We start from the raw sequence: 21,192 nt of genomic DNA on the forward strand, positions 1-21,192 counted from the left end.
CGGGCCTCAGCACTGTCAGGCAGCGCGCTGGGAAAGGTCCCAGCTGGGCAGGAATTGATCTCCTTGCCCTGAGATCTCTGCCCGCCGTCCCTGTGCCCACCGCCGCTGCCTCTGGCCCCGCAGGTTGCGAGAAGCAGCGCTACGGGCCCGGCTGCCAGCAGCCCTGCTCCTGCCGCAACGGGGGCCTCTGTGACGCCGCCGACGGCTCCTGCTCCTGTGCACCGGGCTGGACGGGGAAATCCTGCGAATTAGGTAACCCCGGCCCGGATTATCCCTCCCCGACCCGGTGACTGCGGAGCTCGCACGCCGGGTCCGGTTCTGCCATCCCTCCCGTGCCGGGCCTGCCTTAGCACAGCCCTCTGAAGCGCAGCTGTGGGGCTGCTGAGCAGCTCTGCCGCTCCCTCTCGCCCGCAGAATGCCCTCCGGGATGGTTCGGTGCCTCCTGCCAGCTGCGCTGCTCCTGCCGGCACAACGCCACCTGCGACCCGGCCACGGGGACCTGCCGCTGTCCCGCCGGCCGCTACGGGCCCCTGTGCGAGCACAGTGAGTGCTGGCGGCGGGGACAGCCCCGGCTCGGGGCGTGGGGGTCTCTAAAGCTCGTCCGGAGAGCACGCGGCTGCGACAGCGGTGTCACGCTCCGCGGGGCTGTCCCTGTTCCAAGGGTTCACAGCGAGCCCTGGTCCCAGGCAGCAGCGGCGGAGGGGCGATTCGTGATCCCTGCGTGACCCCACGGTCACAGCGGTGCCCTCCCGAGGCGCGCCCGGAGGTGTCGGGCAGCGAGCGGACGCCGCGGAGCTGAGCGCGGGGCTCTGCGTGGGGCGGAGAGGCTCTCTGCTTCTCCCTGCTGGGCTGGCCGAGGCTCTGCCGCACAGCTCCGCTCAGCCGTGCCCTAAGGAGCTTTTTCCCGTGCCAGGCTGTCCGCCGGGTTTCCACGGAGAGGGCTGCCGGGAGCGCTGCGACTGCGAGCGCGGGGCCGGCTGTGACCCGGCCACCGGGCGCTGCCGGTGTCCCCCGGGGCTGCGGGGCGAGCGCTGTCACACAGGTACCGCCCGTCCTCCCCGCCCTTCCCGGGGGGATCCCGAGGGCCGGGCACGCAGGGCAGGGGCTGCATTCCGTGTCTCACGCAGGCTGCGAGGAAGGGACGTACGGCGAGGGGTGCCAGCATCTCTGTGACTGCCCCAGCGACGTCCCCTGCGACCCGGCCACGGGGCGCTGCCTGTGCCCCCCGGGCAAAACCGGCCCCACGTGTGCTGCAGGTGAGCTGGGCCCCGGCTGGGCAGGGGAGGAAGGGGGATCTGTGATGGGGGTTTTGTTCCCAGGAAGCTGGAAGGGTTTTTTCCTGGTCTCACGGAGCGAGAGGGGCAGTGGCGCTCCCCTCTCTGGCCCCTGTTCGTCAGATCTGAATGGAAATTCTCCCCCAGCCCCCGGAGCCCGTGTGTTCAGATCGGTCAAAAGGCCGAGGATCAAAGGCTGGAGGGACATCCTGGTGTCCCGGGGATGCTCTGACGTCCCGTGTCACCACAGCAAAAAGCTCTCTGCCTTATCCCGCGCCCAGCGCAAGCAGGCTCTGCCTGCGGCAGCCCGGGGAAGCTCCGAGCGTTCCTGCTCGGCTGCTGCCAGCAGCCTGAGCAGCTGTGTGCCCTCCGCAGACTGCCGGCCCACGCGCTTCGGCCCCGACTGCCGCCTGGCCTGCCAGTGTGCCCCCAGCAGCTCCTACTGCAACGCCCGCAGCGGGCAGTGCCTCTGCCTGAACGGCCACACGGGACACACCTGCCGGGAAGGTGAGGGCAGGGTTATCCCGGGCAGAACCGAGGGGAGGCTGTTCCTGTGCTCAGGCTCTGGGTCCTGACCCAAGGGTTGGGTTTGGGAGCGGTAAATCAACTCAGCGCTGTCACTTAGGGTGGCATTCGCCGCTTCCCAAACCCCTCGGCTGGTGTGATCAGTTTGCTGTTGCTGCAGCCACTGAGGAGGTTTATGAGGTCTCAGAAACAAAGCTGCTCAGCGGCCTGACCACAGATGTGCCCCTGGAGAAACCAGGGTCCAAATCCCACTCTCTAATGGGCACAAATCCCACTCTCTAATGGACCCAAATCCCAGTTTCTAATGGAGCTGGAACAATGATTCCATGCACCAACCACAGAGGAAACCCCCACACTCCTCATTCCTGCCCAAAGCATCGCTGAAGCTGTTGGCTCAGGGTGACCCCCGTGGGTGCTGGGTGGGGGGCAGGAGGGTCTGACCCGAACCCACAGGCTGGGGCCGGTGCTCCCAGCTCCCAGGGCAGAGGGAATGGGGAGGAGGCTGTGCCCCCAGGCAGGGCAGCGGTGTGGAGGGGCAGCAGGGGCTGACCTGTCCTGTCTTCCCTTCCAGCAACACAGTCCCTGCCACCCACCAGGCCACCACCACCCCCGGAGGGGCTCTGGCCAGCAGAGGAGTAGGAGCAGTCCCTTGGTTTAACCAAGCAGCCTCCTGAAGAAGCCAATGACATGAAATGAACTCGTTTATGAGCCACACGAGAGCTCTCTTCTCCTGACGCCCTCAGCTGCTGCTTTTGGGGTGGTCTGAGTGAGGCTGAAGCGCCCAGTATAACCAGTTCCGTGTGCCAGCGCGGGCTGGCCGTGAGGACACGTGTGCCCACACCAGCGCATGCCTTTGGCCAGAGACCGGATGAGCAGTTCAGAAGGGATCGGTTCTGGTCAGGGAACTGTGGACTTCGACAGCTTGTGACACATTGCTGGCCTTCAACTTTTGGGTGCTGGGCTTGGGGAGGGGGCTGAAATCGTGGTCCAAATCAGGTATTTATGCATCCATATTTATGGGAAGCTGCACCACGGTGTTGTCAGGACTGATGGCTGACAGTGCCCGGCTCTCCTGAGACTGGGCCTCCTGTGGATGCACCACCTCACTTGAATTATTTTTTTTTTAAATTTGAATTTTCCACGGTGTTTTACTGTAAATGACCATCTGCCAGGGGGAAACACGCAGGGCTCCAGCACTCACCTGCAGAGCTGGTGCCTTCTTGCTGACAGAACAAACTTGGGGTTTGAGCCTGTTCTTCGTGCCAGGAGTTTGTCAGTCCATGGCACTGCCTGTGTCACTTATTCCAAGAAGAAGGAAGCCTAAATCAAGTGTGGCAATCAGAGATACTGCGTGGGTGGAGGCAAAGCCCTCGCACATCCGGGCCATGGAAATCCCAGTTGGAATTGCCTTGCCCAGCCCTGAATCCTGAGTGATTTTGCCATTCCAGTTGTAGCCAGGAGCTGGCCACCTGCAGCAGCGGGAAATGTCACCACTTCAACGTCACCACACCACCCTGGCCAGGGCCCAGGGCTCCCTTTGTTTGCACAAAGCTCCTGGGCAGGTGAAGCCACTGCCAAAGGAACCCAGCTCTGCAGGGAAGAGGGACAGCCCTGTCCTCTCCCGTCCCATCCCGTCCCATCCCATCCCATCCCATCCCATCCCATCCCATCCCATCCCATCCCATCCCATCCCATCCCATCCCATCCCATCCCATCCCCACTCCCGAGGCTGCAGCACAGCCCTGCCCAGGCACTTGGCCTTTAAATTATTCCCACAGGGGCCAACTGAAAATAATAAAAGAATTGTTTCTTCTCCTGATGGAATTTCCTTTAATCTGTATATAACTTGTCATTTTGGGCTCATTCCTTTCTTATTTTATTTCCTCCTTAACAGTATTCTTCTTTTTTATTTGTTGTTAATACGAGTGTGTAGTGAAGGACCAAAATCGTGCTGTTGAGGTTGGATGTTGGATAAGCAGGGAGCAGGAAGATTCTGTCCATGTGCCAAATGTCCCCAGTCAGTGCTGCCAGCGGCGCTGCCGATTCTCCAGACAATCATCCCTCAGCTCCCCTTGGCCTTGGAGCTCCTGGGGCATTGGAGGAAGGTTCCAGTGATTGGGAGCAGCGCAGCAGGAGGAGGAGGAGGCCAGTGGAGATGCTCTGCCTCGATGGCCCTGCTCCAGGAGCACCTGGAAATGGCCTTAAACATGGGGATAGATCCATCCTGTCCCATTCCAGCTGCAGCTCCGCGACTCCTGGCAGCTGCTCGGAGCAAACCACGTGTCTGAGCAGGGGACTGCAGCAGCCCTGTACCTGTATTTTTATATTATGTTCTTTTCCTGTTCATATTTCTTAATCCAGTTTGTTCGCTTCCTCTTTTCTTGTACTGCCTCCCTTTTTGGATCTTCTTTAATTTAGCACTGATGAAAAATGTTACTTTCTCTGCAGTTAAAAGAAATAAACAGAAAGCCTGGCTGAGTTTCTACTCATCTCGTCTGCCTCAGTCAAATTCACCGGACGGCTGCTCCAGGTGACAGCAGGCAGGCAGGGCTTTCACAAGGTGCACATGTTGTGTGAGAACATGCAGAGGCCACAGCAATGCCACCAGCAGAATGAAACTTCTTTTTAGGGCTCATAGCTGGGACAACCTGGCTCCTTGGAGCTGTCACTCCCAGGGACAACCAGCACTCATAGAGAACACATCGTTCATCGGTATCCAAGAATTTATTACCTTAATTTACAGTTCAACAGTTTGATCAGAACAGACACCAATGAACGGACATCAGTCAGAAGCTTACACCAACGCTGCCCCTGTGAGCGTGAGGTTGGCAGTGTACGGGGCTGGCTCACCCCAGAATTGTAGCTGCCACGTCCCCTGCACGGGGTGTGAGGGGCTGAGCCCCGGGCAGAGCCCTCTCCCCAGTTAGGAGGAGGGAAAGGCAGGTGGGAGCTGCAGCACTGCTCCTCATCCTGCCCCTGCTTCCCCCTCTGCCCGGAGCATATCCCACTCCTGGCCCCAGAGCTGACTCCATGGGAACAACTCTGGCATCAAGTATTTCATCAAGAGACGGAAAGGTGACTGGCATCACCTCACCTGTGCAGGGCACGGCTCTGCCCGGAGGGCCCAAGAATTAATGTGAGGGGGGGAGACAGAAAAAACACAAACAGGAGCACAAACTGAGGCGAGGGAATAAGCCAAGCACGTGGATTTGAACTCCTGACGATCCCTGACTGGGTGTGCTCTCCCCACACCAGGTGTGCAGCAGGTGCTGGCCCAGCTGCCAGCAGGGACGGAGACGGTGGCACGGGCACCTCAGAGCCCAGAACCGCTCCGGCTTTTCCAACCTGAGCCAAGCCCTCGGCTGCTCCCGGAGCCTGTTCCGGGTCAGCGGTGCCAGCGCTGCCAGGAGTGCCCGGCGCCAGCTCTCACAGAGGGAGCTGCTGTGTCACAGCCGCCACGCAGAGCCGTCCTGGCCGGTGAGATCTGCCCCCGAGACAAGCGCGGCTCAAGAAGAAAGGCTCAGCTGCTGCCTCCTCTCCATGGGCTCAGTCTGCAGAGGTCTGGGGGTCCCTGAGGCAGAGGGGTCCCTCTGGGCTGTCCCTACACGTCGGTCTCGATGCGCAGCCGCTCCATGCGCCGCACGTTGCCCTCGGCGGCCACGCGGCTCGTGATGGGCCGGGCACAGGCCTGGGGGAACCAGCCCCGCTGCCCGTCCCGCAGCCGCTCCCCCCAGCACCAGCCTGGGACAGAACAGAGAGGTGTCAGGGCCGGGAAGGGCCATGGATCCTGGAGAAACCAGCCCTGCTCCCCCCAGCACCAGCCTGGGACAGAACAGAGAGGTGTCAGGGCTGGGAAGGGCCATGGATCCTTTGGGAACCAGCCCTGCTCCCCCCAGCACCAGCCTGGGACAGAACAGAGAGGTGTCAGGGCCGGGAAGGGCCATGGATCCTGGGGATGCACCACTCCCCTCCCTTGGAGGTGCTGGCTAGCGGTGTCCAGGGATGGCAGGGGAGGAGGTTTCTGATTTACTGCCTGTTCTGGGGGGTGTTTTCTCTCACTTTTGACGCCTCTACTGCTGGTGCCAGCCGCAGCCTGCACATAGGAGTCACCACTACGGAACGCAGCAGCTGCCCATGGCAGTGCCACCTCCCTCAGCCTGCCAGGACCCACTGCCACCTGCCGGGACACAGCACCTGCCAGTGCCACTGTCTCACCAGCAGCCAGGGCTTCCCGGAAGCTTCTGCAATTGCTAAAATCCCAGTGCCCTGGAATCACTGAAAGTTCTCCCTGCCCTGGCTCTGCTGAGGGCAGAGCCTGCCCTAGAGCTAGCCCTGCCCCAGAGCCAGCCCCACCCCAGAGCCCGCCGGCACTCACCATCCTCTCCCCCCAGCACCAGGACAACGTCTGCCTGCTGCAGGGACAGCTCATCTGCCTCCTTGGCCAGGTAGGCACGGGTGATCTCCACCTGGCTCAGGTCTGTGGGACAGGGGACAGCAGGGACAGTGAGCAGGCACAGCCCGCTGCTCAGCCATGACCTCCCAGCTGCTCCATTCCCTCCCGTCCCTGCCCTTAATCCCTCCAAGCTTGTCAAACCTCCTCTAACAACAGCTGAAGGCATTCCTGGAATTCCACCGTGCCTCCCAGGAAACGCATTTAAGGTTCATTGTGACTGGTAACTTCATGGGAGGCAGCTCCTAAGGAGCAAGGCGTGGGGTTTTCCTCTCCATGGGCAGGAGTGGAGGAGAACCAGGCAGAAACCTGGGCCTGCAAATGCTCCGGTGTACCAGGGAATCCCAGCAGAGCCAGGCTGCCCCTCTGGCACACGGTACCTCCTTTGGGAGTGGTGTCAGGCTTTTCCTTCTCCCTGTGCATCAGCGCCGCGATCCACCGGGCCCGGTCACTCCTGCCAGAGGGAAACACAAAGAAAGCGTTAGGACAGCATCCCTGTGGCCAGCAGCAGCTGGGACATTCCCAGCAGGATGAATGCTTTCCAGGGGAGTCAGGTTGGATGAGCATTTGATCAGACTATTCCATGTAAGGACACTTCCCAAGTGGCACAGCTGCTTTGCCTCGCTTGGACAGGGGAAGCTGATATGGGAATTGTATGGGAAACGTAAGAGAGAGGAAGGAACAGAGCCCAGGAGAAGCCTGTGCACATCCCCATTTCTGGGAGGAGGAGAGTGGGGGTAAAGGGAGATTTGCAGAAGCCTCAGAGGATTCCCAGGGCACCAGTTCGTCCCACGAGCCAGAGCAAAATCCCAGCGTGGCACTCACAGCGTCTCTGCCGACAGCAGCACCTCTTCCCGCCCGCCCTCGCTGTCCTTCTCCAGCACCACTCGGAGCAGGTGCCCACCAGCCTTGCCAGGAGGAGGGGAGGGTGGGTCTGAGCTCTCCACCTTCTCCACGGTGACCTGGTCCAGCGTGGCGTAGTTCATGACCGTGTAACTCTCCTCGCTGAGGCACAGACGGGATCAGCGCCTCAGCTGTGGGGTCCAGGCCGCTCCCCGGCTCCCAGCCTGGCACAGGAGGCTCAGCAGCAGCCTGGAGCTGATGCTCAGGCTGGGACATGGCTCTGGGGACTTGCTGGCCACCCACCCACCAAGGCAAAGCCACTGCTGGGACCGGGAGCTTCTCTTTTGGCTGACAAGGGACGCCTCAAAAAGGTGAAAACAGGGAAATCTCACAGATTTCTCTGGATTTTGTGCTGGAAATTGGGGTTTGATCCCCTAGCTGCTCTCCAGGGAAAGGCAGGGCCCTCCCCATAGCCTCACCTCTTCTTCTTGGTGATGATGAGGACGTCGTTGAAGAGGAAGAGGTGGCAGAGGCGGCCGGTGCCGCGGCGGAAGATCCCGGCCTCCTCCGAGAGCAGCAGGTGCAGCTCCCCCCGCTTGAGCAGCCACCGGGACACCGAGATCAGCGGGAAAGGCTGCAACAGCGCCAGGAAAAGGCTCAGTTACTGCCCTCCTCACCAGCAGCAGTGGAAGTGAACCTGCAGTGGCCCTGGGGTCAGCTGGGAGGAACACGCCACAGGAGTTTAAGGGTTTTTGAAAAGGGATTTTTCGGGGGGCAGGTGGAAGGTGGAGCAGCCGTGCACCTCACTTCAGGACACCCAGAGATCAGCCCCTGGAGCCCAACAGGGGGTGACACTGCCATGGCTTTACACCCTTTAGAAACTGCCTGCATCCAACAGCCCAGTCCAGAAGGATTCCCAGCACAGGTCTGACCTGCCTGAACAGGCCCCAGAGGAATTCCCGCCAGCATTTCCACAAGACTTCACCTTCTTCTTCCCGAATTCCAGCTGTTTCTGCAAGGTGTACATCTGCTCCGTCCTCTCCATAGCCCGAGCTCCCTCATTGCAGCTCTTGACCAGCTGGGAAGAGAAAAAACATCCCAAGGGAAGCAGAGAAGGGTCAGACACTGAGCCCATCCATCTCCCACACCACCCCCAGCATCAGGGACAGATAAATCCTGGCACAGGCTTCATGCCAGGTTTGGGAAAAGGCAGTGGGATGCTCTCCTGGAGAGAGACAGCACATGGGCTCTGCAAGGAGAGGGACTCAAATGAACCTAACCAGAACTGAGGAGCAACAGGAAGAGGAAGAATTTATCATCTGAGAAGAGCTCAAGGCAGGAGACTGGACAATCACACAGAGGGGAGGACTCTGCTTGGATGTGAGAGGAGAGCAGGAATGTGCTGCCAAGAGCTGCTCTTCAGGGGGGTGAAAGGAAGAGTCACCACTGGCAGGGTGGTGGCCGCAGTCTCTGTGGCCCTTTGGCCCGTGTCACTGATCAGTGGATGGGAAAACACAGGGAGGTGAGACCCAGGAGCATGGCCAGGGCACAGCCCGTGACTCCTGCACTCCACACTTCCCTCTCTGCTTCACTCACTGCCCTTTGCCCAAATCCCCAAAAACCACGGTGAGAGTTGTCTCAGGAAGGACAAAGGTGGGCCAAAGAGGAAAGAAGAAAAGAAGACAAGAAAAAGGAACAAACCAAGATGAGGTGACAAAGGTGAGAAGAGAAAAGAAGCGTTCATCCGGCAGCTGTTTGCAGCAGAGGAGCCTCGAGTGAACTGATGCCGGGAGGGAAATGAGGCTGGAATCAGCGTTGGATCAGTGCTCCAGAGGGCTGAGCTGGCAGGAGAGGTGCAGGGCTGGCAGCTGGGCCTCACCTTGCTGATGGCCTTCAGAGCGCGGGTGGCAGCTCCGTACGCTGCAGTGCGTGCGTTTGTTTTCTGCTGGACTGTCTGGAATTCCAAGGTAAGAAGCTTTAGTGACATTGCACCACAGGGAAGGCAGCACCAGCTGGGATTTCAGGGTGCTACATGTTGATTGAGCTGCTCCCAGTGGTCAAAGGAAGGTTTAACAGTGCTGGGAGCTGTCAGTCTGGGGGTTTCATGTCTGATACGTGCCTGGCCAAGCCCTGGCCCTCACCCCTGCAGCCCACCACAGACTGGGAGCAGTTCTGGGAATCCCACCTCCAGCAGCTTGGCCATTTAGAGCAGATGTCCATGAAGAATGCAAGACCTTCTTTCCATTCCTGGGCTGCCTGACCACCCATCAATCTGGTCACTTGTGCCACCCCGCCCTGGGACCCAGACACGGCACAGAAGAAGCTCAGGTTGCTCAGATGGGTGATACCAAGACATGAAATGTTATTCACAGAGCTTTAAGCTGCACACCTGATACCACCCAGAGAAGCGGATTGCTCTGGATCACAGAATCACAGAATATCCACTCCTGGCCCTGCACAGGACACCCCAAGAATCCCACCACGTGCCTGAGAGTTGTCCAAATGCTGCTCCTGAATACAGGAGCATCCAGGCTCAGCATCCAGGGCCCAGCTCCAGAGGGCTGGAAGCCCAAGCAGAGCCTGTCCTGGGCTCAGCAAACAAAGGGAATAGCAGAGTCACCTCTTGAGAGGCACCAAGCAATGCCACAGTGTGACTACTTACATCTAAGAGCAGAGGGAGCCGTGTTACCCTCTGCATGGGCAGAATGAGAAATGAGATCATTGGCAGGCCTCCACACTCCGGTTTCCTTTCAATTTGTTTCAGGGTCTCTTTAAATAAGGGGTTTGTGGTTCTAGAACAGGACAAGAAAGCTCCATTAACTCTTTTCTTCAGTTGTTAGGATTTCCCAGCAGCTCTCCACGCACGGGAAATGCAGAGCAGTGATGGCACTGCCTGGGGTGCTCATTGTCACTCTGCCAGGCTCGGAGTGCCCAGCTGGGCAGAAACAGGACTGATCCCACAGCAGGTGGTGGAAAAGCACCCAGAGAGAGATGGAGAGCCTGCCAAAAGGTGGGTAAAGCCACAGATGTACCAACAACAGAGAGATGAACAAGGCCCATCCGTATCCCTAGGTGTTATCTGCAATCCCTGGAGCCCAGAGCCCCTCAGAAGCAATTCCTTGTCCAGCCCAAGCCCTGTACTCACAGCAGCTTATCCAGTGTCCTCTGCTGATAGACCTCATTGGAGCAGTAGCTGATGTAGGGGTTGAAGTGTTTCGAGGCGTGCTCCTCCACGATGTCACTGATGTCAGGGATCAGGAGGTGCTCCTGGTGTCGCTTCTCCAAGTCCTCAAAGAAGCTGAGGAGAGAATTTAAACAACCTCAGCACATGACGCATTAGGACAGGACAAACTGAATGTTCCCACCGCAGCTTTTCCCCGGTTTTCCCAGAGGAGATGGGGCCTGGATCCCTTCTGGCAGGGCAGCTCCAGCAGCGGAGACACCCACGCCTTCCCCAGAGGCACACGCTTCCTCCAGCCCTGCACGGGATCCCTCCTCCACCTCAGCCCTCCTCGAGGTTTAGTTCCTGCCCTAGGAAGCCCTGAACGCCCCCGCAGCCATTCCCAGGGCTGCTGCCTCCTCCTCCTGCTGCTTTCCCACACGGACACAGCTCGCCCAGCACCGGCTGCCAGGGCATTTCCTGCCCACCTCCCAGCAAATACCTTCATCAAGCCAAGGGATGGTTGGTTTAGCACTACAAATCAAAGCTCAGGGTGCCCTCCCAGGCCTGCCTGTCCCAGCCCAGGCCCCACTTGCCTGGTGCTGACTGTCAGGATGTCCCCGATGTTGGAGAAGAGGTGGTGGTGCTCTGTCTGAGTCATGGTCTCCTTCAGCTCCTCCGACCTCATGAAGTGGCCCACCAGGATGCTCAGGCTGTGCATGTAGGAGTACTCAGAAGTGATGATCTCAAACATCGCCTGGAGAAAGCAGGGAAGATGCAACAGCATAAACCAACTGCACAAAGCTGGGAATTCATTGTTGAATCTTATTTAAACTCTTTTGGCACAAAGCCACTGGAAATGGCTCGGTGTTGGTTCTCTGTGTCACCTCATGCATGGCCTGGCTAACACCAATAATCCCAGTGTGTTTTAGGACACACGGTTGTTAAAAAGCCATAGCATGAAGATGTTTTCCCTTCCCATCAGCATCCAGTGGAGCTGCCTGCTTCCCCACCAATTTGTGCAGGTGAGCCCTCCCAGCACTGCCCAGCCCTGGAGCAGCTGGATGCAGCAGCACCATGAGCTGAGCTGAGCCCAGCCCCACCTGGAGCCCACCCTGACAGAGCCACGTGCGTCCCACAGCCTTTGGAGCCTCCTCTGTGCTCCCGGGCACGGCCCAGGCCTCTCTCACCTCCTGCCGCTTGCGCTCCTCGAGAGAGATCCTCTGCAGGATGCCCGATTCCAGAACCTGTGGATGAGCAGGAATGATGGTCCTTGCACGCCCTCTAGTGCGGTCTGGGGCTGTGTCAGTCCCCCCGCTGCACATCCCACCACCACACACCTCCAGGACCCATCAGAACCCATCAGAACCCATCAGAACCCATCAGAAATCATTACATACCACCAGGACCCATCAGAACCCATCAGAACCCACCACACACCACCAGAACCCATGAAAAACCATTACAAAGTGTAACACACCATCACACGCAATCAGAACCCATCACAAATCATTACAAACCATCAGAAAACATCAGAAACCATCACACACCATCATATACCATCACACACCATGAGAATCCATCACAAACCATTAAAAACAATCAGAACCCATTAGAACCCATCACAAACCACTACAAACCATCAGAAACCATTACAACCCCTCACATACCATGACACACCATCACAAACCTTCACACGCCATCACACACCTTAACATACCATCAGAACCCATAACAAACCATCACAAACCATTAGAAACCATCACAGACCATCACATTACAAACCATCAGAAACCATCCCACGCCATCACAACCCCTCACACACCAGCACAAGCCATGACACACCAGCAGAACCCACCACAAGCCATCACATGACAAACCATCAGAAACCATGACACACCACCAGAACCCCCCGCACACCATCACTCACCACCAGCACTGCCCATCATCACTCACTCCTGCATCACCCACCCCCTCCAGGCCCCAGCAGCTGCTGCCACTCCCTGGATGAAGATTGCTCTCGCCACAGTCCGCAGGGGAAGCCCAGCAAGGAGCGCCCGCCTTCCCCTCAGCTGTGCGTGAAGCCCAGCCACGGCAGCACCACCCCGCACCAACGGCCCTGGGCAGACCCTGCGTGTCCCAGCCAGGGCTGGACAGCCCAGAACGTGCCAGTGCAAGGGCTGACGATGTGGAATTATCCCCTCACAACTCTCAGATCCTCCGGGCTGCTGCCCCTACCTCTGGGAGCTGGCTCCATGTCACCTGGGCCGGGCGGTAGCTCTGCACCACGATAGCGGTGCCCAGCGGGGATGGATCCCCTGGCAGGGGCTCCTCCAGCAAGTCCTCGTCTGACTCATGGCTGACAGAGTTCAGACCTCTCTCACGGATCTCCTGATACAGCTGGGGCTCTGCGGAGAAGACACGAGGTCAACGCGGCAGCCTCTCCCAGCCCACGGCTTCCCTTCCCAGCACGGCTGCCCTGTGCCGCTGGCCACGAGCCACGAGTGCCAGTGAGCCCTGATGAGGCTGGACTTTGCACTGCACTGACAACCCAGCGCCTCCTGCCCCCAACAGCCTCCCTCAGCTCTCCCATTTTCCCTGGGAACCGTCAAACCGTGAGCATGGCAGCAACTGGAGCGTGATCAGCCCCAGCAGCGGGGAAGCAGGGCAGCAATGCTCCTGTTGCTTGGGGAAACAGAGGCAGAAGCCATGGCCGCAGGCCATGGACAGGGAGCAGCACGGAGGGGAAGGGCCTTGCTTGGCTGAGTCAGAGGGGACAGGGGTCGGGAGCACTCACGGTCCTTGAACGAGCCACCGCGCTTCTGCACTCGCTTCCGCCCGAGGGTTCTCTGCAAGGGCAAGAGGAGAGCCTGCTGCGGTTACCACACTTCTGGGAAAACTCCTTCAGGAAAAGGGGGAGCTACCTGTGCCAGTCAGCCCACACCACCCTGTTCTTTCAGCCTGGCTTTTGTCAGAGCTCTGTTTGCCTTACCCAGGTGACTCAGCTTTCACCTCCTGTAACCAGGGTCACGCTCAGAACCATTCTGTACCTGCACTGCTGCTGCCAAATCTCTCTCACACTTGGACTTTGCCTGCTCTGGAGTCTCCCTTTCCCCAGACGTGCTTCACCCATGTTTGTGTACGACTGGAGCCGCTCTCCCGGCCAGCCCCACCCTGCAAACATCCCGCAGCCGCCTGCCAAGCGTCCAGCTCCACTCCCCACCAAAGTCATGTCAGCTATTCCCGGGCTCTCCAGGGACCTGCAGCATCTGCTGGTGACACCGAGCTTCCCAAGGCATCAGCCACGACACCAGGCTCGGCAAACCAGCTCCAGAACTGACCGGAGCTGTGGGTCCAGCAGCTCCTCTGTCACCTGCAGGAAAGCAGGACCTCGTCCCTGCCTGACAGGGCTGCCAGCGGCTGCTAAACCCACCTTGCTCCTGCCGGGGCTGCGGCTGGGCAGGGCGCTGCCATCCTCACACACGGGCTTCAGCGAGGGAGCGGCCTTGGCTGGCTCCGGCTCGGCACCCGGGCCCTTCATGGCCGCGCGGTAGGACATGTTCCTCAGGTTGCGCTTGAGGGCCCCTCCGCCGTCATCCTCATCCTCCAGGGCCGGCGTGGGGACGGCCGCCCGCTTCGGGTCGGGGCTCAGGGGTTCGCGGCTCGCCCCGAAGCTCTGGTGCCGGGAGGGGCAGCTCTTGGGCTTGGAGGAGACGGCCAGGCTTTTGGGGATGAGCTGCTGCGTTCCCACCTTCAGCGCGGCCGGGCTGTCCGTGCTGAGCACGATGCGACGGGGCTCGGCCGAGGTGGGGGAGGCCAGCGGTGACAGCGGGGTGGCACCGGGAGCCGTGCCGGAGCCGTGCTTCCCAGGGGCACGGGTCGGGCTGGGGGGCTCCGGCCGCACCGGGTGGCATCGGTACTCCAGGAGCAAGGTCTTGTCGTCCACAGAGGTACCAGAGGAGCTCCGAGACATGGCGGTGGCCCAGGGGAGCAGCCAGCTGAGGAGGACAGACGGACAGACAGACAGACAGGTGGCTGAACACCTCCCAGTGAGGCAGCAGGAATTTACAGCTGAGCCACGGGAACCTTGGGACAGGTGCAGGACTCGGCCTCCGCCTTCCCAGGGTGCCCCACAGGCAGGGCCTGTACGGACACACTCGGGATGCTTCACAGCCCACGCTCCTCGCGGGGCCACCCAGGGCCGGGGCCAGGCTGGGGGATCCAGGATGTGGCCAGGCACCGGGAGCAGCCAGGCAGTGCCACAGGAGCCAGGAGCAGCCAGGCAGTGCCACAGGAGCCAGGAGCAGCCAGGCACCGGGAGCAGCCAGGCTGTGCCACAGGAGCCAGGAGCAGCCAGGCAGTGCCACAGGAGCCAGGAGCAGCCAGGCAGTGCCACAGGAGCCAGGAGCAGCCAGGCAGTGCCACAGGAGCCAGGAGCAGCCAGGCACTGGGAGCAGCCAGGCTGTGCCACAGGAGCCAGGAGCAGCCAGTCCCTGGGAGCAGCCAGGCTGTGCCACAGGAGCCAGGAGCAGCCAGGCAGTGCCACAAACACCAGGAGCAGCCAGGCAGTGCCACAGGAGCCAGGAGCAGCCAGGCAGTGCCACAGGCACCGGGAGCAGCCAGGCAGTGCCACAGGCACCGGGAGCAGCCAGGCAGTGCCACAGGAGCCAGGAGCAGCCAGGCTGTGCCACAGGCACCGGGAGCAGCCAGGCAGTGCCACAGGCACCGGGAGCAGCCAGGCTGTGCCACAGGCCCCATGCAGGCTCAGACCTGCAGCCTCCCCCAGCCCTGCTGCTGCCACACCTCCGTGTTCTCTCGTTCCCCTTTGGGGTGCTGCCAGCCACCACAGCCGCTCTGCACCCTCCTGAACGCCGCCTCCCCCGGGCTGTGGAATCCCCGGCGGCGCCTGGCCGTGAACCCTGTGCTCCTCCAAGCTCGTACCTGCCCCAAGCCGCGCCGAGGGGCGGCTCCACGCCGCCCACAAAAACACCTGCCCCAGTCCCTGGGGCTTCCCAGCCAGGGTTAAGGTCACTCATCCCCTCCTGTGCCACACACAGAACGGGCACCTACAGAACTCTGCCCCTACAGAACAGACAGAGCTTTTTATGCCCTCTGCCTCTTACAAAACTCCGGGAGAAGCTGTGGTTCAGCTCCCCTCAACTGAGATCCCATTGTGTGCCAGTGCCATCTCCAAGCTGCTCCCTTTCAAAGACCAGGAAACAAACCAAGCCTGGACCGTGCTTCTCCCAGCATCAATGACTGGCAGGAGGACAGCACAGACCCATCAACAACAGCTCATTTGACAGAGATGCTGCTCATTCCGCTGTCCTCGGATGCGGGACACATGCTCTGTGTCCAGAGGTCTGCCAAGTGTCCCGCGGACGAGCAAAGCAACACATTCCGCTCTTAACCCCATCCTGGCTGGGGATAAAGCTCACCCTAAGCCCTGGCAGCAATAAACAGGCCTGAATCCCGAGGGTCTGGGGGCCGCAGCATCCACAGCTCCCGGCGCTGGGGCACAGGGGGGCTCGGTGGCCACACAGAGCGTGGATCCCCCGTGTCGCTGCCCGCGGTGGCACACGGGCACAGGCACCGCGGCTCGGTACCTGCACCCCTGCGTGCCCAGGGCTGCGGCGCAGGGGGGAGGGCTCTAAACGGGCTGGGAGCACGGCGGGATACAGCCCTGGGAAATCACCCAAACCCCTCCGCCACGGACCCAAGCACCCCCTGGCATCGCCGTGACCCTCGGGGACAACGGGGGCAAAGCCGCGGGAGGACGAGCCCCGAGGGACGGGACAGCCGGTCCCCGCCGTCCCCTCCCCGGAAGGCGCTCGCAGCCGCTCGCTCGGGGCCGCCGCCCGCCCGGGAGCCCCGGTGCCGGTGCCGATGTCGGTGCCGATGTCGGTGCCGGTCCCTCCCCGGGGTCCCCGGACCCTCCGCAGCGCCCCCGCCCCGAGCCCGCCGCGCCCGCACCTACCCGCGCCCCTCGGAGCCAGCGCGCCGGCGGGGAGAGGAGGGGATGGGAGGGACCGAGAAGGGCTGGGAGGGACCGGGGCGGGATCGGAGGTGGTGCCGGTCCCTCCCCGAGGCCGTGCGGGGTCGGAGGTGCCGCTCGGAGCCCGGAGCCGCAGCCCGGGTTCCGCACATCCCGGCTGCGAGCTGCGCTCTGCTCCCTGCCGCGCCCCGTCCCGGGGTCTCCCCGGCTTCCCAGGGGTGAAAAATTAATTAACCGTCTCCAGGAACAGTGTTTCGCTGCTTCTTGATGAGTGTTAATCAAGTGTTTGCTTCCGGCCCGTGGAATCTCGGCATTCCCCATCCCCTACAGCCGCCGCTGCAAGGTCGCTGAAGGCGGGGGGATTACTCGGTGTCGTTCTCCTGTCACATTAACGGGTGACAAACGAGTGTGCCCCGGGTGTCCTCGGGGTCTGACGGACGCACCCTCCGTATTTCAACAGCCCAGGGACTGTCCCTTGCTGCAGGCATGTCTGATGCTCGCTTTAGCTGGGTCTTCAGTGGTCAAAGGTAACCTCAGGCGATGCCCCCGGATGCCAAAACATCAGATTCGGCTGCTTTTGGACGCTGCAGCTACTGGGAAAGAGGATCTGAGGGTCAGGCTGCTGACAGCTGTCCCGTAATCCAGCTGCCCAGCAAGACTCAACAGTGCTCTGTGTCTTCACTGGGAACAGACTTTTCCTTGACCTTCTCTTTTGCCCCCCTGTTCTGCTCCTCCCCACGCCCCAAATGGGGCCTTTTTCTCACTTGTTTGTGGTGAATCTCAAGCACTTTGTGCATGACAAAGTCCACTTGTCAGCAATATCCTTTTAAATGCCTCTGTTCTCTCCACTGCGGGGCCTGCCTGACAATCGCCCCATTATCACAGCTTTCATATCCCTTAGATTTTTTATCCTTTCCCTCCGGGGCTAATAAGGAGAAAGGCTCCAGCGAGCGGAGGGCTCCTACTCAAGAGTTCAGCTCCGACTGAAACCCTCCCGATCTCCGGGGAAGGGCCATTATCCCGAATGTGGGACACCATCATTTGATCACCATGAATGACTTTTTGAAGCGAGGCCATTCATCAGTTGTGTAATGGGGTTTTTAGCTCAAAGACCCGGCTTTCAAGTAATTTCTGCTCCCGGGGTCCCCTGGAGCTGAACCATCTGACGGCTATCACTGGGCAGTTCACTCGCTCTGCTCTCCGGTTGTGAAAGGAAATATGCTTGACATTTTCCATCAGCTCACCGATGCCCCATCCCAACAGTTTCTCCCATCCTGGAATACTCTCACTCCTCTCTGTGCAAGCATCCCATCACTTCAGCGGGATGTGATGCACCTGCTTTGCACTGGGGAGGCCTCGAGTGCCCTGTCCAGCTCTGGGCCCTTCTCAACAAGAGAGACATTGAGAGGCTGAAACGTTTCCAGAGAAGGGCACGGAAGTGGGGAAGGGGCTGGAGAAGTCCTGTGGGGAGCAGCTGAGGGAGCTGGGGGAGCACAGGCTGGAGGAAAGGAGGTTCAGGGGGGACCTTCTGGCTCTGCACACCTCCCTGGCTGGAGGACAACAACGGACAGGAGGAGAGCAAACAGCCTCGAGTTGTGCCGGGGAGGTTCAGGTTGGAAATAAGGAGTAATTTTTTAATGGAAAAGGCAGCCAGGCATTGGAAGGAGTTGTCCAGGGAGTCCCCATCCATCCCTGGAGGTGTCCAAGGTGGCATTCAGTGCTCTGGGCTGGGTGACAAGGTGGGGATTGGACACAGGCTGGACTGGATATTCTCGGAGAGCTTTTCCAACCTTAATCATTCTGTGGTTCCATGATTGTGACCTCAGAAACAAGTGGAGTGGCCATAATTTAATTTTTTGAAACTCTCTCAAATATTACAAACCACACACAGACGACATCAGACCCCACAGGTACCCCAGAGCAGCAAAGGCAGATGGTGACACATCCAATGTCCCTTTACTGGGGACATTCTCCATGGTTATTCCATGAAAAGAAGCTCACGGGACCACTGCTTATAAAAGCACACAGGTTTATTGCATATCAATCTCATGTATAAATTCATTGTAGCATTGGAAAGATTACATTTGGTATACATTCCTATTCTACAGCATTAACCTCAAAATCAGCTTTTTCTATTCATTATTTTAAAGGAATTTCTCTACACAAGTACATTTGTCTTTTATCACAAGCATCAAAATGAAATTTGTAAAATTGCCTTTTTCTTTTTTTTTTTAATTATTTTCTACACTTCATATCTTTTATTTCATTATGCTCCCAACAAAGCGATTCCATATTAATTAATAACTGCCAACACTTTTTCTTTCTTCCTTGGCAGTTCGAGGCTTCGAGCCTCGGACGCAAAATCTAATCACATATACAATAAGTGCATCTACGGAATTTTTTTCTTTTTAATAAAAATTTCACAAACGGACACAATAATGACTGCTAAACACAAGTCATGCACAGTTTACTTATAAACATAACAGAAGCAATATACAATCAAGAATGATATGGAACAAGCACCATCCTCTTTCTCAATGTTTTTTAAACATTATATGAAAACCAGACATTTACAATTGATTTAAAAAAACACTATACAGGTCTAAAGGAAACAAAAACAACAAAAAAATTCAACCTAAATCATATCTGTATTGTAACAATGGGAAAAGGAATGACATAGGATGCACAGATTTATGATTCTTGCAAGCACAATATATATATGTTTTAAATTACATCTTCTGCAGGCTGGAAATGACATCAGGGCAAAACATCTCTTGCTTCGAAGAGAGCAACGAGAATGTAAAATACACTGAGAATTACTTTCAGAATTACTTTGTTCACATGTGAATTGCACATTTGGAAAATCAAAGCTGCCTTTTTTTTCTTTTTCGTTCTTTTTTTTATTAATATTTTTAAATTTTTTTTTAAATTTTTTTTTCTTTTTTTTAATTTCTTCTTCCAAAGTGGTAATAAGAATCAACGACAGAAGAAAGAGAGAGGGGAAAAAAAAAAAAAAAAAAAAAAAAGAACCTCGGAATCATTCAAGAACGTTTTAATCACAGTTTCACTCAACACTACGGAGAAGTTTCATGGCTTTGTGAGAACACTACTGACCACCGGCGAGGAGCAGAGGGTTTTGCCCTTGTGTTGCCAGCACCGACCCGAGCGACGCCGCTCCTGCCCTTGGGGACAGCGCTGCCACCGCGGGCAGGGTCCCCAACGCTGCCCCTCGCCCCCCGCCACACACACACACACACACACACACACACACACACACACGGAGTACAGCACGTAAAAAACCCAGTGGGGATCAGCAGATTGACCTGGGCGGGGGCACGGGGGGCTCGCGATCCAGTGCTTTGATGCTTAGAGTCAAACGCGTTCACCTCATTGTGCAAGTGCTTTCGAAAAGCTCTGTCGAGGAGCTGCTCCCAGGAGCGGCCACTGAGGGTCTAAGTGCTGATTGGGGAGAGGGCAAAAGCTTCCTCTGCGCTGTCCCGAGAAGGACGGGAGCCCAGCAGGGTGTTTGTCCCTGATCAGCTGAGCACACCCGGCCGGAGTTTGTTCTGCCCCGTTTGGGTTTGGGCTCCCGCGCGTCGGTGTCCCCGTGGCGCCCGGCGAGGCAGGGCCTGGTGGGCAGCTTGGAAAGGCACCGGCCCAGAGCAGCCTGGGCACCAAAGGGCACATCCCAGGGAAGAACCCAGCAGCCCAGCAGCAGAACTGGGTGCCTCAACGTGTCCTGCAGGACCTGGCACCTCAGCACATCCCGTGGGAGAACCTCGGCTCGTCCCACCGGAGAGCTCCCTGCACCAGCCACAGCGATCACACCAGGACCAGCCCCCAGCTCTGAGCTGGTGGGAAGCAGGGAATGCACAGACACGAGATCCACATCCTCCTCCCTGACCAGCTCAGGCAGGAAGGTCCAGCTCTGGCCAAAGCGAGGGCCCTTCATGGAGCACCAACACTTCAGTCCTGCGCAGCTCCCAGCCTCACCTGACCACTCCAAAAATCCCCAGGGCTTCTCTTTCTCTCCTCTGTGCTGTTGTGGCTGTGAAAATACTTTAAATAAATAGATCCTACATGAAGCTCTGGGTTTAAAACCACACCTGGAGCGGTGCCCTGGCTACCGGACACAGCGCAGCCACTTCCCAGCCCTGTCACCCTCACCTGCCCTGGATCCCAGCGTGTCCATGGGGTTGGACACCACAGCTCCACGTCTCACCAAGGCTCCCAGAGCTTCCCCAGCACTGGGAAGCCAGCAGTGCTCTGATAGCAGAATGTCCTGGACACAAACCTCTCGGGAAGCAGCCTTGAAAAGACGAGATTCTCTGCTAAAGCAGCAAAAGGGAACCTCCACACCTGCTGTGAGCTGCAGCACGTTCCAAGTGCAATGCAATGAAAGGCAGGGATTAACAGAGGTTCAGCGAGGCTTCCTGTTCCTTTATCTTAATGGGAAAAATTGGAACTTGTAATCAGTGTTAAATTAGAGGGGTCGGGAGATCCTACAACACAAGCTAGAGAAAATGGGGGGAAAACTGAATTAGGAAATACGAAAAGAAAAAAAAAATCATTTCATGATTTCAAACCCTATATTTTTAATGTCCTCAATCCCTGGCTGGGTAATAACTCCCTATCCTTGGCCAGGAGCCCTCAGGAGATCCATGGACAGCAAGGATGGGCCTGGGGAGGGGGAAGGCAACAGTGTGAGCTCCGTTGGAGCAAGGACCTGACCCACAGCTTCTGGAGAAATTACACAACTGGCAACAGGGCTGAGAGAGGGACAGGGAGACCATAAATACCCCAAATAAATCCCCACAATAGCACGTGCATTCCTCAGTATTGGCCCACATTTCGGTGTCCGGCTCACTGCCACTCCCTCGGCTGCTCTGTCACCTCCCCGCGCCGTGGGGTGCGATGCTGCCCTGCCCTGAGGTCAGCACACACG

The 21,192-nt window shown here is 58.3% G+C and overlaps 2 protein-coding genes across 2 annotated transcripts in view; one reads left to right on the forward strand and one right to left on the reverse strand.

Annotated features, from left to right (window-relative positions):
- MEGF6 (multiple EGF like domains 6) overlaps nt 1-4,268 on the forward strand; it is a 76,998-nt gene extending 72,730 nt beyond the window's left edge. The window contains exons 31-36 of the mRNA XM_040084684.2: nt 124-252; nt 415-543; nt 914-1,042; nt 1,128-1,256; nt 1,650-1,781; nt 2,371-4,268. Coding sequence (XP_039940618.1) covers nt 124-252; nt 415-543; nt 914-1,042; nt 1,128-1,256; nt 1,650-1,781; nt 2,371-2,438 — 716 coding nt within the window. The 3' untranslated portion in view covers nt 2,439-4,268. The remainder of the gene's footprint in view (nt 1-123; nt 253-414; nt 544-913; nt 1,043-1,127; nt 1,257-1,649; nt 1,782-2,370) is intronic.
- A 236-nt stretch (nt 4,269-4,504) lies between these two features.
- Nucleotides 4,505-16,288, reverse strand: ARHGEF16 (Rho guanine nucleotide exchange factor 16). The gene is made up of 15 exons (XM_040084685.2): nt 16,230-16,288; nt 13,686-14,250; nt 13,050-13,101; nt 12,491-12,660; nt 11,443-11,499; nt 10,849-11,009; nt 10,238-10,390; nt 9,755-9,884; nt 8,972-9,046; nt 8,078-8,170; nt 7,572-7,726; nt 7,075-7,254; nt 6,630-6,703; nt 6,175-6,276; nt 4,505-5,540 (listed from the first exon to the last, which is right to left on the reverse strand). The coding sequence occupies exons 2-15, from the start codon at nt 14,223-14,225 to the stop codon at nt 5,401-5,403; spliced, it is 2,082 nt and encodes a 693-aa protein (XP_039940619.1). The 5' UTR covers nt 14,226-14,250; nt 16,230-16,288; the 3' UTR covers nt 4,505-5,400.
- Nucleotides 16,289-21,192: the final 4,904 nt, after the last annotated feature.

This window comes from Hirundo rustica, chromosome 22, assembly GCF_015227805.2.
Source record: "Hirundo rustica isolate bHirRus1 chromosome 22, bHirRus1.pri.v3, whole genome shotgun sequence".
Classification (NCBI taxonomy): domain Eukaryota; kingdom Metazoa; phylum Chordata; class Aves; order Passeriformes; family Hirundinidae; genus Hirundo; species Hirundo rustica.